Below are 15667 nucleotides of genomic sequence, written 5' to 3'. Positions count from 1 at the left end.
TGAAGGAAAATCTTAACATTACAGCATGCAATGACATTCTAGACAATTCTGTGCCTTCAACTTTGTAGCAACAGTTTGTGGAAGGCCCTTTCCTGTTTCAGCATGACAATGCCCCCGTGCACAAAGCGAGGTCCATACAGAAATGGTTTGTCGAGATCGGTGTGGAATAACTGGCCTGCACAGATCCCTGACCTCAACCCCATCGAACACCTTTGGGATGAATTGGAACGGCGACTGTGAACCATTGGAACGGCGACTGTGAACCATTGGAACGGCGACTGTGAGCCAGGTTTAAATCGCCCAACGTCAGTTGCCGACTTCACTAATGCTCTTGTGGCTGAACGGAAGCAAGTACCTGCAGCAACATTTTAACATGTAGTGGAAAGCTTTCCCAGAAGAGTGGAGGCTGTTATAGCAGCAAAGTGGGGACCAACTCCATATTAATGCTCATGATTTTGGAATGATGTTCGATGAGCAGGTGTCCACATAGTTCTGGTCATGTAGTGTAAGTTATATATCTTGCATTCTTACACCAAATAGCCTACTTTCTGTTGTTATGTAATTCGACTGATATCTGACTCTGCTGTAGGCAATTGTTCATTGTCCCCCATGATGAAATCGGGGAGGGGACTGTGGATCTGTCTCTGTCCGTTAGTCATGTGATATCTCAGACAGCACTGGCCCCATTTTTACGAAACTTCGGTCAATGATGCGTACACTGATTGGCCAAATGTGGGAGCTACAGTGCATTTGGAAAGTATTCAGACCTCTTTACTTTTTCCACATTTTGTTACGTCACAGCATTATTCTAAAATGGATTCAATATATATGTTCTCATCAATCGACACACAATACCCCATAATGACAAAGCGAAAACAGGTTTTTAGAAACTTTATGAAAAATAACAAACAGAAATACCTTACAGTACCAATCAAAAGTTTCGACACACCTACTCATTCAAGGGTTTGTCTTTATTTTTAAAATGGTCTACATTGTAGAATAATAGCGAAAACATCAACACTATGAAATAACACATATTGAATCATGTAGTAACCAAAAAAGTGTTAAACAAATCCCAAAATATTTTAGATTCTTCCAAGTAGTCATCCTTTGCCTTAATGACAGCTTTGCACACTCTTGACATTCTCTGAACCAGCTTCACCTGGAATGCTTTTCCAACAGTCTTGAAGTAGTTCCCACATATGCTGAGCACTTGTTGCCTGCTTTTCCTTCACTCCGTTGTCCAACTCATCCCAAACCATCTCAATTGGGTTGAGATTGTGTGTTTGTGGAGGCCAGGTCATCTGATGCAGCACTCCATCGCTCTCCTTCTTGGTCAAATCGCACTTACACAGCCTGGAGGTGTGTTGGGTCATTGTCCTGTTGAAAAACAAATGATAGTGGGACTAAGCGCAAACCAGATGGGATGGCTCATCGCTGCCAAATGCTGTGATAGTAATGCTGGTTAAGGGTGCCTTGAATTGGAAATAAATCACTGACAGTGTCTTCAGCAAAGCACCCCCACACCATTACACCTTCTCTTCCAAGCTTCACGGTGGGAACCACACATGTGGAGATCGTTCACCTACTCTGCGTCTCACAAAGACACGGCGGTTGGAATCAAAAATCTCAAATTTGGACTCATCAGACCAAAGGACAAATTTCCACTGGTCTAATTGCTTGTGTTTCTTAGAGCAAGCAAGTTTCTCATTGGGGTCCTTTAGTAGTGGTTTCTTTGCAGCAACTCGACCACAAAGGCCTGATTCAAGCAGTCTCCTCTGATTCACGCAGTCTCCTCTTCAGTTGATGTTGAGATGTGTCTGTTACTTGAACTCTGTAAAGCATTTATTTTGGCTGCAATCTGAGGTGCAGTTAACTCTAATGAACTTAACCTCTGCAGCAGAGGTAACTCTTGGTCATCGTTTCCTGTGGTGGTCCTCATGAGAGCCAGTTTCATCATAGCCCTTGATTGTTTTTGCGACTGCACTTGAAGAAACTTTCAAAGTTCTTGACATTTTACAGATTGACTGACCTTGTCTTGAAGCAATGATGGACTGTCGTTTCTCTTTGCTTATTTGAGCTGTTCTTGCCTTAATATGGACTTGGTCTTTTACCAAATAGGGATATCTTCTGTATACCCCCCTACCTTGTCACAACATAACTGATCTCAAATGCTGATATCTCATATGCGTTAAGAAGGAAAGAAATTCCACAAATTAGCTTAACAAGGCACACCTGTTAATTGAAACACATTCCAGGTGACTACCTCATGAAGCTGGTTGAGTGAATGCCAAGAGTGTGCAAAGCTGTCATCAAGGCAAAGGGTGGCTATTTGAAGAATCTCAAATATAAAATATTTTTGGATTTGTTTAAACATTTTTTGGTTACTACATGATTCAATGTGTGTTATTTCATAGTGTTGATGTGTTCACTATTATTCTACAATCTAGAAATAGGTCAAATAAAGAAAAACCCTTGAATGAGTAGGTGTGTCCAAACTTTTGACTGGTACATAATATACATAATTATTCAGACCCTTTGCTATGAGACTCGAAATTGAGCTCAGGTGCATCCTGTTTCCATTGATCATCCTTTAATTGTGTCTACAACTTGATTGGAGTCCACCTGTGGTAAATTAATTTGATTGGACATGATTTGGAAAAGCACACACCTGTCTATATAAGGTCCCACAGTTGACAGTGCATGTCACAGCAAAAAAATAAGCCATGAAGTCAAAGGAATTGTCCGTAGTTCTCTGAGACAGGATTGTGAGGCACAAATCTGGGAAGGGTATGCAAACATTTCTGCAGCATTGAAGGTCCCCACAAACACAGTGGCCTCCATCATTCTTAAATGGAAGAGGTTTGGAACCACCAAGACTCTTCCTAGAGCTGTCCGCCCGACAAAACTGAGCAATCGGGAGAGATTTGGGCCTTGGTCAGGGAGGTGACCAAGAACACGATGGTCACGCTGACAGAGCTCCAGAATTCCTCTGTGGAGATGGGAGAAACTTCCAGAAGGACAACCATCTCTGCAGCACTCCACCAATCAGGCCTTTATGGTAGAGTGGCCAGACGGAAGCCATTCCTCAGTAAAAGGCACATGACAGCCCGCTTGGAGTTTGACAAAAGGCACGTAAAGGACTCTCAGACCATAAGAAACAAGATTCTCTGGTCTGATGAAACAAAGATTGAACTCTTTGGCCTGAATGCCAAACGTCACGTCTGGAGGAAACCTGGCATCATCCCTACGGTGAAGCATGGTGGTGGCAGCATCAGGTTGTGGGGATGTTTTTCAGCGGCAGGGACTAGGAGACTAGTCAGGATCGAGGGAAAAATGAATGGAGAAAAGTACAGAGACCCTTGATGAAAACCTGCTCAGGACCTCAGTCTGGGGTGCAGGTTCACCTTCCAACAGGGCAACGACCATAAGCACACAGCTAAGAAAATGCTGGAGTGACTTCGGGACAAGTCTCTGAATGTCCTTGAGTGGCACCGCCAGAGCCCAGACATGAACCCGATCAAACATCTCTGGAGAGACCTGAAAATAGCCGTGCAGCGACACTTCCCATCCAACATGACAGAGCTTGAGAGCATCTGCAGAAAATGGGAGCAACTCCCCAAATACAGGTGTGCCAAGCTTGTTGCGTCATACCCAAGAAGACTCTAGGCTGTAATTGCTGCCAAAGGTTCTTCAAAGTACTGAGTAAACGGTCTGAATAAATATCTAAATGTGATATTTCCATTTATTTGAACAAATTTGCTAAAATGTCATAACCTGTTTTTGCTTTGTCATTATGGGTTATTGTGTGTAGATTGATAAGAAAAATAAACAAATGAATCCATTTTATAATAAGGCTGTAAACGTAACAAAATGTGGAATAAGTCAAAGGGTCTGAATTCTTTCCGAATGCACTATATAGGTATTAACAAAAATGTGTTAGTCACACTTGTTCGCAATTGGCCCAAAGGGGGGACGCTGCATCATTTGCAGGGGGAGACATGTTTAGATTAGTTTATTAGTCACATGCACAGGGTCGCAGATGTAGTTGCAGGGTACACTGATATTCTTAAGCTCCAACAGTGCAGGTCAAAAAGAGAAGTGAATGAAACAATAACACTAGGAAGACTGGGGGCAGGAGGGGGACAGGGGGAGCAGGTGGTGGTGGGTATTCAGCAGCCTGATGGTCCGCAGGTAGAAGTGATTGGCCAGTCTGACAATTTTTGCCATGATGCTCCTGTAATGCCCGCGTCTGAGTAATGAAAGCGGAGAGAACAGGTCGTGGCTCGGGTGGCTGAGTTCACTGATGATGTTATTGGCCTTCCTGCGACAACTACTGTTGTAGGTGTCCTGGAGGGCAGGCAGTGTGTGCACCCAATGGTGCGTTCGGCTGAGCGTGCCACCCTCTGTACAGCCTTTCGGTCAGCGGCGGTGGCGTTGCCGTACCAGACTGCGATGTCTTGTTTCCAATTTAGATGTAGAACAAACAGACACATCCAGTACATGCTAGATTGTACACTTTATTCCATTTTACTATCCTCCAGGGGACTCCAATAGTAATTGGGTTGAAAACATTAGAGGTTAATGATCCCCCGCACACAGAGTAAAATAATAGGAGCAGTCAACGAGAGGATGTTCATTCAAGCACAGAGCTTTTCCTGCCTCTGATTGGGGCTTCTGCCAAGAATAACTTACTAGTTAGTATTCACTGGGGCCACTGGCTGGATATGGATGTATTTACTTCCAGTCCAACGTTCCTATCTGTTCAGATTGACTCCACAGGCAAAGCTAAAGTAATTTGGTCGTTACTCAATGATTAGCGCAGGCCCAGGGTGTGGGCTAGGGACCATTAAATACCCAAAACAAAAATTAAACCTCCCTACCCACTGGGCAAAGACGTCAGTTCAACGTCAAGTTTTGATTTACATTTGGGTTGAGTTGTCAAGTATTGTGAATTCAATGTGAAATGACACCATGTCATTGGATTTAGGTTAATAGTTTGGTGAAAAAATTTACAGAATGCCCTTAATGCCCTTAAGTTGACTTTTTGCAAATCCAAATACATTTTCCACATGGATTCAACTTCCACACATTTTTTTTTTGGGGGGGGGGGGTTGAAATGTGGAAACAACGTTAATTCAACCAGTTTTTGCCAATTGGATCTCCTCTCCACAGTGGGTATCCTCTCCCAGTGGGTATCCTCTCCCAGTGGGTATCCTCTCCACAGTGGGTATCCTCTCCCAGTGGGTATCCTCTCCACAGTGGGTATCCTCTCCCAGTGGGTATCCTCTCCCAGTGGGTATCCTCTCCACAGTGGGTATCCTCTCCCAGTGGGTATCCTCTCCCAGTGGGTATCCTCTCCACAGTGGGTATCCTCTCCCAGTGGGTATCCTCTCCCAGTGGGTATCCTCTCCCAGTGGGTATCCTCTCCCAGTGGGTATCCTCTCCACAGTGGGTATCCTCTCCCAGTGGGTATCCTCTCCCAGTGGGTATCCTCTCCCAGTGGGTATCCTCTCCCAGTGGGTATCCTCTCCACAGTGGGTATCCTCTCCACAGTGGGTATCCTCTCCCAGTGGGTATCCTCTCCCAGTGGGTATCCTCTCCCAGTGGGTATCCTCTCCCAGTGGGTATCCTCTCCACAGTGTGTATCCTCTCCCAGTGGGTATCCTCTCCACAGTGGGTATCCTCTCCCAGTGGGTATCCTCTCCCAGTGGGTATCCTCTCCCAGTGGGTATCCTCTCCACAGTGGGTATCCTCTCCACAGTGGGTATCCTCTCCCAGTGGGTATCCTCTCCACAGTGGGTATCCTCTCCACAGTGGGTATCCTCTCCCAGTGGGTATCCTCTCCATGCTGGAATCATCTTTCATTTTCTGGTGCGAAATGTATAGCCTTTTAATGTCCCATTATCTGATCCTCATCCTCATGTTGTTACTGTGGACACCTTGGAATTACTCCAGGGGAGGTGCAGCTAATTCTTCAAATAGTAAAAGGACCTGTGCCGTACTTCTGATGACCTTGAAGTGAAAGGTTAATTGATGCCACCTACTGTTTGATGGTGTTTCCTGGAGGATGGACATATGAGGTCAAAAGTTATGAGGTACTCTACTGAACATTACACTGAATTGGGTCCATACAGATTTGTGGCTGACCTTCGGCCTTTCAGTCCAGGAAAGTTCAAATAAATAATTACAAGTGTTGAAATATATTATTCTATTATTCTATTATTATTCTATGCAAAACAAATACTAAAATATTATTAGGAGAAAATGTAAGTACCCTAGGTGTGAAATATATCCAAAAGAACACCAACATACTGTAGGAAAAACACAATGTTTTTCAGTGTAACAGACATTACAACTAGGTCAGCTAGCGGAGAGGCGCTGTGAGGTGTTTTTTTATTCGTTTTTTAAAGCTAATTTTGCTGTTTGCTTGAGTTCATTAATATGGAGTTGGTCCCCGCTTTGCTGCTATAACAGCCTCCACTCTTCTGGGAAGGCTTTCCACTAGATATTGGAACATTGCTGCGGGGACTTGCTTCCATTTAGCCACAAGAGCATTAGTGAGGTCGGGCACTGATGTTGGGCAATAAGGCCTGGCTCGCAGTCGGCATTCCAATTCATCCCAAAGGTGTTCGATGGGGTTGAGGTCAGGGCTCTGTGCAGGCCAGTCAAGTTCTTCCAGACAGATCTCGACAAACCATTTCTGTATGGACCTCACTTTGTGCACGGGGGCATTGTCATGCTGAAACAGGAAAGGGCCTTCCCCAAACTGTTGCCACAAAGTTGGATGTACTGAATCATCTAGAATGTCATTGTATGCTGTAGTGTTATGATTTCCCTTCACTGGAACTAAGGGTCCTAGCCCGAACCAACATTGAGGCAGGTAGCATTCCCCTGGCATCCAAGGGGGGTGCCAAACCAAGACTAAGGGGCTAAACCCAGATTTGTCCATCGGACTGCCAGATGGTGAAGGGCAATTCATCACTCCAGAGAACGCATTTCCACTTCTCTAGAATCCAATGGCGGCGTGCTTCACACCACTCCAGCCGACGCTTGGCATTGCGCATGGTGATCTTAGGCTTGTGTGCGGCTGCTCGGCCGTTAAAATCCATTTCATTAAACTCCTGACGAACAGTTCTTGTGCAGTGTGGAACTCAGCAGTAAGTGTTGCAACCGAGGACAGGCGATTTTTACGCACTACACACTTCAGCATCAGGCGGTCCCGCTCTGTGAGCTTGTGTGGCCTATCACTTCACAGCTGAACCGTTGTTGCTTCTAGACATTTCCACTTCACAATAACAGCACTTACAGTTGACCGGTGCAGCTCTAGCAGGGCAGAAATCCTACGACTGTGCTACATTGAAAGTCACTGGGCTCCTCGGTAAGGCCATTCTACTGCCAATGTTTGTCTATGGAGATCGCATGGCTGTGTGCTCGATACACGTCAGCAACGGGTGTGGCAGAAATATCCGAATCCACTAATTTGAAGGGGTGTCCACATACACTATATATACAACTGTATGTTTTTAAATCGCTGACATTTGAAGGTTTGCATCATTCACAACTGATGTTGACAAATAACTCTACATCTAGAGCATAGGATCTGTTTCAAATGGCCACTTCATATGCTCACTTGCTCCAGAATGGGAAAAATATCCTTTCTATTTTATTCAGCTAAGTTCAATTATATTCTTCTTACTATAAAATCATAATATAAAGTAAAGGCCTAAGCATATCTTGTCTGCTAAATGAACTAGCCTACAGCCTATGGAATGGAGCATAGCCAGATAACATACAGTAGGCCAACTCTTATTCTGTTCTTCTAATAGACTGACCTAAAATAGATCTATTGTGGTGTATTTTAAATTGATTTATTCAACTTTTTTATTTTTTTTATCATAATGATTTTCCAAAGGCACTATCAGGTGTGTTACAGAAACACGTTCAGCATCTCCAGGGCTGGAAATGCTAAATGTGTTTATGTTAATTAACTGCCAATTACCGTGAGACTGGCAGTCTTTTGCTTGGCAATAACCGTCTGACAAAATTTCATGGCCGTCACAGCCCTAGCTGTGGCCGTAACTGTTTTGACTTGTGAACTGTATATTTTCTGTAACACACCGGATAGTCACTATATGGTTTTTGTTCATCCATCCCTAAGCTCCCTACATTGAGTCTCAACTGCCAGGACACAAAAGCAGTTGCTGTGTTTAGTATTTGTAATTTACTGTCTGCACAGCTTCTCAGGCAACCACCGCAGCAGGAATGCTGTTACACAAAATCAGCTTTCCCAAGGTAAAGGGGGATATGCTGTGAAGCCTGTGAAGACAGACCCATCATACTGTAAGTCATTGTTTCAAATCATTTGAGCATTTCAGGCACACATATTCCAAATACAAACATTGAAAAGTTACCATAAAGTGCTATCCAAAGATTGCATATTTCAAATTTGATAGCATCATAACTCAGAACAGTAAATCAAATTAACTACCCATTTAACAAACATTTTCCTTTTCAAAAACATTACAGGCTACGTTGACAGGCTCCTGGATCTCCTCAACGAGGTCACCCTTGATCCAGTGCCATATGTGGAGAAGCTGTGCAAGCTGTCCATCCCAGGACCCCTGTCTGCCCTGTCTGAGGCCTGACAAGGAGGAGTCCTTAGCTGGATTTGTCTCTTTGCTTCAATCTTGGGGGTGACCGATGCCAGGTGGGTGACTGAAGCCTTCTTGATTGAAGTGGGGTACATGCCCCCCCTCCCCTGCTCCTCTCCCCATCAATCTCTGTAGTTGGTTGCATTTCCTAAAGCCTAAGAAATTCACTTTTGTGTGGGTTTTTTCAAGCATTCGGGCGGGAGATGAGTGTTACAAATTGTACGAATCAATGGGGTTCTGCACACTGTAGGGTGTGAGGTTCTGCACACTGTAGGGTGTGAGGTTCTGCACACTGTAGGGTGGCCAGATGCCTATATTAAGCTTATGGCTCTATTATTTGTTTTTCTGTAAAATGATGTCTCACCATTATTTCTCATGAGTGTTCATGTTGATCAATATGTTAGCCTATTGTAAATGATCAAAAACATGTCTGATCAATATGTTAGCCTATTGTAAATGATCAAATACATGTCGGATCAATACAATTCTAAACAGTCATTTATAATGCTAATGCAGAGGCGCCAATACATTTTCCAGTACACTTATTGCATGCTGTTGTCATGTACATTCCCATATGTCTAAGCTTCTAAGGTGACTCAGGCTTTACTAATTATTGTGAAGAAGTGCGTTAGTAAACTGTATTCTGTAATTAGTTACAAAACAATAGAAATGCAATTGTGTATTGCTGCTGTTTGTCAGATATCCAGCAGTCCATGATCAGCGCTGTTGACCATTAGAGCATTTTGTAGAGAAAATGGGGCGAGGTATACAAAAATATAAATGCAACAACTTCTACGATTTTACTGAGTTACAGTTTATATTAGGAAATCAGTCAATTGAAATAAATTAGGCACTAATCTATGTATTTCACTTGACTGGGAAGCGGCACAGCCATGGGTGGGCCTGGGAGGGCATAGGCCTAATTAGCTTTATTACAGACAGAAATACTCAGTTTCATCAGCTGTCCGGTCTCAGATGATCCTGTAGGTGAAGAAGCCGGATGTGGAGGTCCTGGGCTGGCGTGGTTACACAAGGTCTGCGGTTGTACGTACTGCCGATTTCACTAAAACAACATTGATGCGGCTTACGGTATAGAAATTAACATTAAATTCTCTGGCAACAGCTCTGGTGGACATTCCTGCAGTCAGTATGCCAATTGCACGCTCCTTCAAAACTTGAGACATCTGTGGCATTGTGTTGTGTGACAAAACTACACATTTTAGAGTGGCCTTTTATTGTCCTCAGCACAATGTGCACCTGTGTAATAATCATGCTGTTTAATCACCTTCTTGATATGCCACACCTGTCAGGTGGATGGATTATCTTTGCAATGGAGAAGTGCTCACTAACAGGGATGTAAACAAATCTGTGCATATTTCTGGGATCTTCTTCAGCTCAAAACATGGGACCAACACTTTACATGTTGCGTTTTATATTTTTGATCAGTATATTTGGTCTCGGAATGACATGTGGCACATTATTTTACCTTGTCATCAATTACATGGCTCATTGTTTACCTTGTTGCGTGGCAACGACAACAAGGGTGTTTCAAAGAGCTGTCAGTCAAGGCGAGCTCATGAATATAAGCTCCTCGCCCACCCAGCCTGTTCTTTCAGGCTTCCTGATATTTAGAGATGAGAGAAAAGGTAGCGTTTCTTTAATTCTGAGCATTTTAATAGTGTACCAATATTATGGGTAATGTTTTGGTCACTCAAAGGCTCTTTTTATTTGGGAAATAGGATGACTGTGCAGGACCTGTAAGGTACTCCACCTAAAACGTGAATCGATTTTGTATCAATTTACCCTTTTTGAAAATTATTTCTCACTTTCATATGAAAGATAAGGTCCTTATGCTTCCAAAACCGCACCACAATCAATCCATGTTCATGTTCAAACTGAGCGTCTGTGCTCTTAATACTCCTCTCTTACAGAAGATGCCTTCATCCAATGACTTATTTCTAATGTAATGGAACAGAGTCATGATCAAGGGCTAATATACAGCTAACATCTTAAAGGAAATTAGAAATCTGAATCTTGTCAACATATTGGAACTCCTGTACTGAGGCCTGAGCGATTGTTCCGTAAGATAACCAATTACATGTCATTTCAAATTACTTGGCTATTCTACAATGTAAATGATCTTATGAAAAACATTGTAGAGGATGTCTCTTGTTAGAATTGTATAACATTTTTAATTTGAAGCAGCAATTCCCCAAAAGTCACTCAATTTTCAAATGTGTGGCGCAAACATCACACGCCACCCTTTCAATTACAAGTCATTAATCCCATAAACTGGAATCACGTGCAGCGCACTTAACTTATTAACACATGACTTATTAACCACTTAACTTATTAAAATATGATGTGGTTAGCTGATATGTAAAATATCTGTCCAGGCGTTGTAAGATCTGGTGTGTGTCAGCAACGTATGACCGGGGAACATGACCATTGCCCCACCGTCTTTTTTGTTTAGTTTTTCTTCTAAAACTTTCATGTATTGTTGCAAATTGAAATGTGCTGCATAGAACAGACATGAGGGTTGTGAGGAGCAAGCCAATTGAAATGGAAATGCAGATCAATTGATCTGTGCGTTGACTATGAAATTAATGTCTTTCCCCTTTCTCTTATTATGATAAAGCCAATCATTATGTTTTGTAATATTTCGATGAATGAAATTAAATTAAAGTTAATTACGTTGATTGAAAATGGTTTATCTGTTGATACACAATATTGTGGTAAGCAGCACATTGACTCGGTACCAGTACCCCATGGATTTAGCCGCGTTACTGTTATTTTATTGTGTTGCTTTTTATAATTTTTTTGTTTAGTATTTTTTCTTATCTCTTTCTTGAACTGCATTGTTGGTAAGTAAGCATTTCACGGTAAGGTCTACACCTGTTGTATTCAGCGCATGTAACAAAGTTTGATTTAAGGAAATGGACTGATGATGACGATGATGATAAGGCTCCTGTTTCTTAACCTGATCACAGGTGTTGCTGTCGTCTTAAGTTTTGATAGTGAAAATATCTTAATCTGTATCTCTCCATGGCCCACACCCTCTGAGAAACACCTACATTGTTTATGTGTTTGCCAAATGAATGTCCTTGGCTCTGACGTTCTATGGAGATAAAATGAAAATAAAAAGGGCACTGTTTGAATATAGACCGGATACAGTTTATGAAGAGAAAAATGCCAGGAGGGGTACATCTGGTGTTTTATTTACTTACAAAAGTAAAAGACAATTCAAGATTGCAAACAGAAATATATACTTTATACATTAAGAAATAAAATGTTTATACATAAACAGGAATACAGAAAATATACAAAAACAAATGACTCTGTACAGTATATAGAATACTGATAGGGGAAATATTTTAACAAAGAGCAAGATGTTCCAACAACTCTTGTATAAAGAAACATGTTTAGAAATGTTAGGGAATAGGCTACTTAAGTTAATTTTGGATACTAATTGGTAGTTCAGTAAAAAAAAGTGTTTTGACAGGCCTACTAATACTCCACAACAAAATAAAAGTGCTCCTCTTCTTTCAAATTCTTGATCAGTATTTTGAAATAACAAATGAATTGTTCCCATTCTGAAGGAAATGTCAATGTTTTCTTTCCAGGAGTATAGTTAGATATCTAAAGTACTATACACTCGATGGCGTTTCTCTCACAATACTACTTTGATGACATTTCTACTGCTGCGGTCTCTTCTCCATTGACATCATAGTCGCCCACAGGGCCACTGACCAGGACCCTCATGCGTTCAGGGAAGTCATCAAACTTGGGGTACAGGAGGAAGTCATAGACCAGAGCAGCTGCCACACCTCCGCACATTGGCCCCACCCAGTACACCTGCCATGGTGCAAATAAGTCAATCGATTAATCAATGGAAGAACAGATTGAAGACAAATATTTCAGGGTTAACTTTAACTTTGCTCTCAATAGTTTTATCTGAACTTGGACTGTACAATGAAACAATAGAGATGCTGTCACTCAGTAACTACTTTATTGAAAGTAGCTCAGCTTTGGTAATCATTTTCGAGGTTTATTGAATTTACTGGTCATGACATTGATGTCACAGTAAACGCAAGGAACCTGAAAACACACGCCTGCCTACACCCTCTCCGCTCCACTCCAATTTACCCAGTGGTTTGTATAATCATTCATGATCAAAGCTGGTCCAAAGGATCGAGCAGGGTTGATACCGCAGCCTGTGTAGCTGATCTGTGCAAAACAACAAAAAGAACAGAGATATGTATTAAGACAATATGAGGGATGAGAAGATCTGAAGTGAAATCAGTGGAAATTATAGTTTCTGACATGGTTGTAGGGTTAGGCCTAAGGTTTAAGGGGTAAATTAAACGGTGTCAACATTTTCACTGAGTAAAATGTAGCTTTAATTCAGTGGTGATTCATCATAATAATACTGTTGCTAAATCTATCATTGTGAATCAGATGCATGTTTTAGAGGAGTTACCTTGTTTACAAACTGCTATAAAAGTTACTTACTGCTGCCAAGTGTCCCAGAGCGACAGAGAGCCCGATGGCCAGGGGGGCAGAGCCGGTGACGTCGTGCCGCCTTTTATCAGTGACAGCTATGACACACAGGACCAGCTGGAAGGTAGCCAGGAGCTCGATGCCAACGCCTTGGCTGGCAGAGACACCATTTAGCTACGAGAGGGAATGAGGAGGGCAAAGGGGGAGCCGAACAAAAACAATTTGTCAGTGTGGATCAGCGTTATGTTTTTCTCAACTGTTATGTCCTATTGTAAATATCTAGCAAAGCAAAAGCTTCTCTATTGAAGTGGAGGATGAGGAGGGAAAATTTAATTTAAACTTCTAGCAGGCTGATTATAGTCTAACTATAATTTGGCAAAGTCTGAACAAGTCTTAGTTTTCTCACTCACTGAAATTTTGCATGATTAAAATAAATGTTGATCACTGATAATATTCTCACAGACTTTGCTAATACCCGATTTAAATACTTCTGAATTACTTTGATGCAAGTAGATATGATGATCCTCTATATGAATAGCTCAATAAAATACATATAATATACATTTGTGTCTATAGGAGGTGTGCGAGTGGTTTTGCATGCATGGGAAAGTAATTACCATGCAACAGTACACCCTATATTCGCTAGAGGACAGCAGAAGCAGCTACGCTGAGTATGAGTTATTGTGATCATAGAAAACATCACATGATTCTGTTTGTCAACTATTTGCAGCCGGTGCATCAAAGCACACTCTAATCAACCATGAATGGCACCCCATTTGAGTCCCTTTAAAAATAATTAAACTAAGTTCAGTCAACTCTTTTATCAATGCAGTGCATGCTGGTTCATGTGCATTACTCTTGGCCAACGACTATGAGATGCAATATTAATGGATCAAGAAATTAATTGATCAAACACTTCCCATAAAATGGAATTGAAAGCCAACATTTCTACTGAAACACCAGTAAATTGTTCAATTGAAAAGGACACACATAAACCACATATATCCACATTTGCATTATATAAAACATGAACCAAAAAGTGCCACTCACAGCGTTGACCCCCAGTGCAGCATTTCCCTCTGGCCGGGTTCCATAGACAATACCACTGGCCAAGGCAGAGCCTAGCATCTGAGCCACAATGTACATCACCCCCTTGAACACACTGATCTGGCAGCTGGCGAGCATGCCCAGTGTCACTGCTGGGTTCAGGTGGGCTCCACTGATGTGGCCCAAACTCTGGGCCAGCGTGGCGATGGCCAGACCAAAAGTCAGAGAAACCTTCACCTCCTGGTCAGGAGCGGTGTTGTTTGAGTTCCCAATGGCAGCTGAGATGCTGAGGAATATGAACATGGTCATCCCCACGAGCTCGGCCAGTACGGCCCTCCAGAAAGCCTTGCTCTTGAATTCTCTCATCTTGGCTGCAACCTGGGCCTATGGTGGTCCTCTCTGAGATGGGATGTATTGTGGTGTGTCAGTGGAACTCAAAAACATCATCAACAGGCTGCATTTATATGTTCTCTGCTGATAATGAAAGGGGGGCAGGTTCTAAAAAAGTGAAAGGGAATGGCTTGCTGAATTAATGAGAAATCCCTCCCTCTTTTACTAGTCTCCCTCTCCCTCTTTTTCTCTCCCCTCCTCCCATCCGTCTCTCGTTTCTCTTCCTTCTATCCCTCTCTCATTTCCCTCCCTCCCTCCCTCTGCTGCACTTACCTCCTTTTTTTTCTTTGGACTTTTGGATGTAGTGGTGTAACTGCTTCAGAGCTGACAAATCAGAGCGGCTGCTCGTGTGGTCATTGTCACGAAGCAACACCCGTCCCACTCGTGTTAGAAGTTCAGAACAAAAAAGTAAATATAATCATTGAACGAAATAATGAGGATTTAGTTGAGGTGTAGATTAGATCTCGCATTCCAGTGTGCGTACTTAACACCGGACAAAGATGTCAACTCAATGTCTATTCCACGTTGGTCGGGGGATAAAGACATAAATGAATTGGTGGGTGGGGTGTCCACCCAGGCCTACCCATGCCTCCTTCCCTGACGTTGGTTCAACGTCATTTTATTGAAATGATGTGGAAACAAGGTTGATTCAACCAATGTGTGCCCAGTGGGTTGTAAACAAGGCTGCATGGGATTTCTCATAATGTGACTCTGTGCAGCCAATGGCAATGTCTGCTTTAGGCATAATGCCTGGAGCCGCTTGTGGATTTGACAGCTCTAAAGCAGTTCCACCTCAGATACCGCCACAACAACCACTATGCGGGTGTCGGCTAGCCGGGATCTAGCCGGGATCTAGCCGGGATCTAGCTCAGTGGTGTAAAGTACTTAAATAAAAATACTTTAAAGTTCTACTTAAGTAGTTTATTTGGGTATCTCTACTTTACTTTGCTATTTATATTTTTGACTACTTTTACTTTTTCTTCACTACATTTTAAGAAAAAATGGTACTTTTGACTTTTTCCTTGACACCCAAAAGTACTTGTTACATTTTGAATGCTTAGCAGGACAGGAAAATA

The 15667-nt window shown here is 42.4% G+C and overlaps 1 protein-coding gene across 1 annotated transcript; it reads right to left on the bottom strand.

Moving 5' to 3' along the window:
- Positions 1 to 11851: 11851 nt before the first annotated feature.
- On the bottom strand, positions 11852 to 14648 carry LOC139560095 (aquaporin FA-CHIP-like). The gene is made up of 4 exons (XM_071376600.1): positions 14205 to 14648; positions 13167 to 13328; positions 12801 to 12881; positions 11852 to 12509 (listed from the first exon to the last, which is right to left on the bottom strand). The coding sequence occupies exons 1-4, from the start codon at positions 14565 to 14567 to the stop codon at positions 12333 to 12335; spliced, it is 783 nt and encodes a 260-aa protein (XP_071232701.1). The 5' UTR covers positions 14568 to 14648; the 3' UTR covers positions 11852 to 12332.
- Between the last annotated feature and the right edge of the window lie 1019 nt (positions 14649 to 15667).

The sequence above is a fragment of the Salvelinus alpinus genome, chromosome 30 (assembly GCF_045679555.1).
Source record: "Salvelinus alpinus chromosome 30, SLU_Salpinus.1, whole genome shotgun sequence".
NCBI lineage: Eukaryota > Metazoa > Chordata > Actinopteri > Salmoniformes > Salmonidae > Salvelinus > Salvelinus alpinus.
Note: the sequence above shows the minus strand (reverse complement) of the source record. Positions and strands in the feature narration are given on the sequence as shown.

Coding starts and splice junctions, on each gene's coding strand:
- LOC139560095 (XM_071376600.1), bottom strand. CDS start 14,567: ATGAGAGAATTCAAGAGCAAGGCTTTCTGGAGGGCCGTACTGGCCGAG. Junction 12,882..13,166: donor CTCTGGGACACTTGGCAGCA/GTAAGTAACTTT, acceptor TGTTTTGCACAG/ATCAGCTACACAGGCTGCGG. Junction 12,510..12,800: donor ATGATTATACAAACCACTGG/GTAAATTGGAGT, acceptor GCACCATGGCAG/GTGTACTGGGTGGGGCCAAT.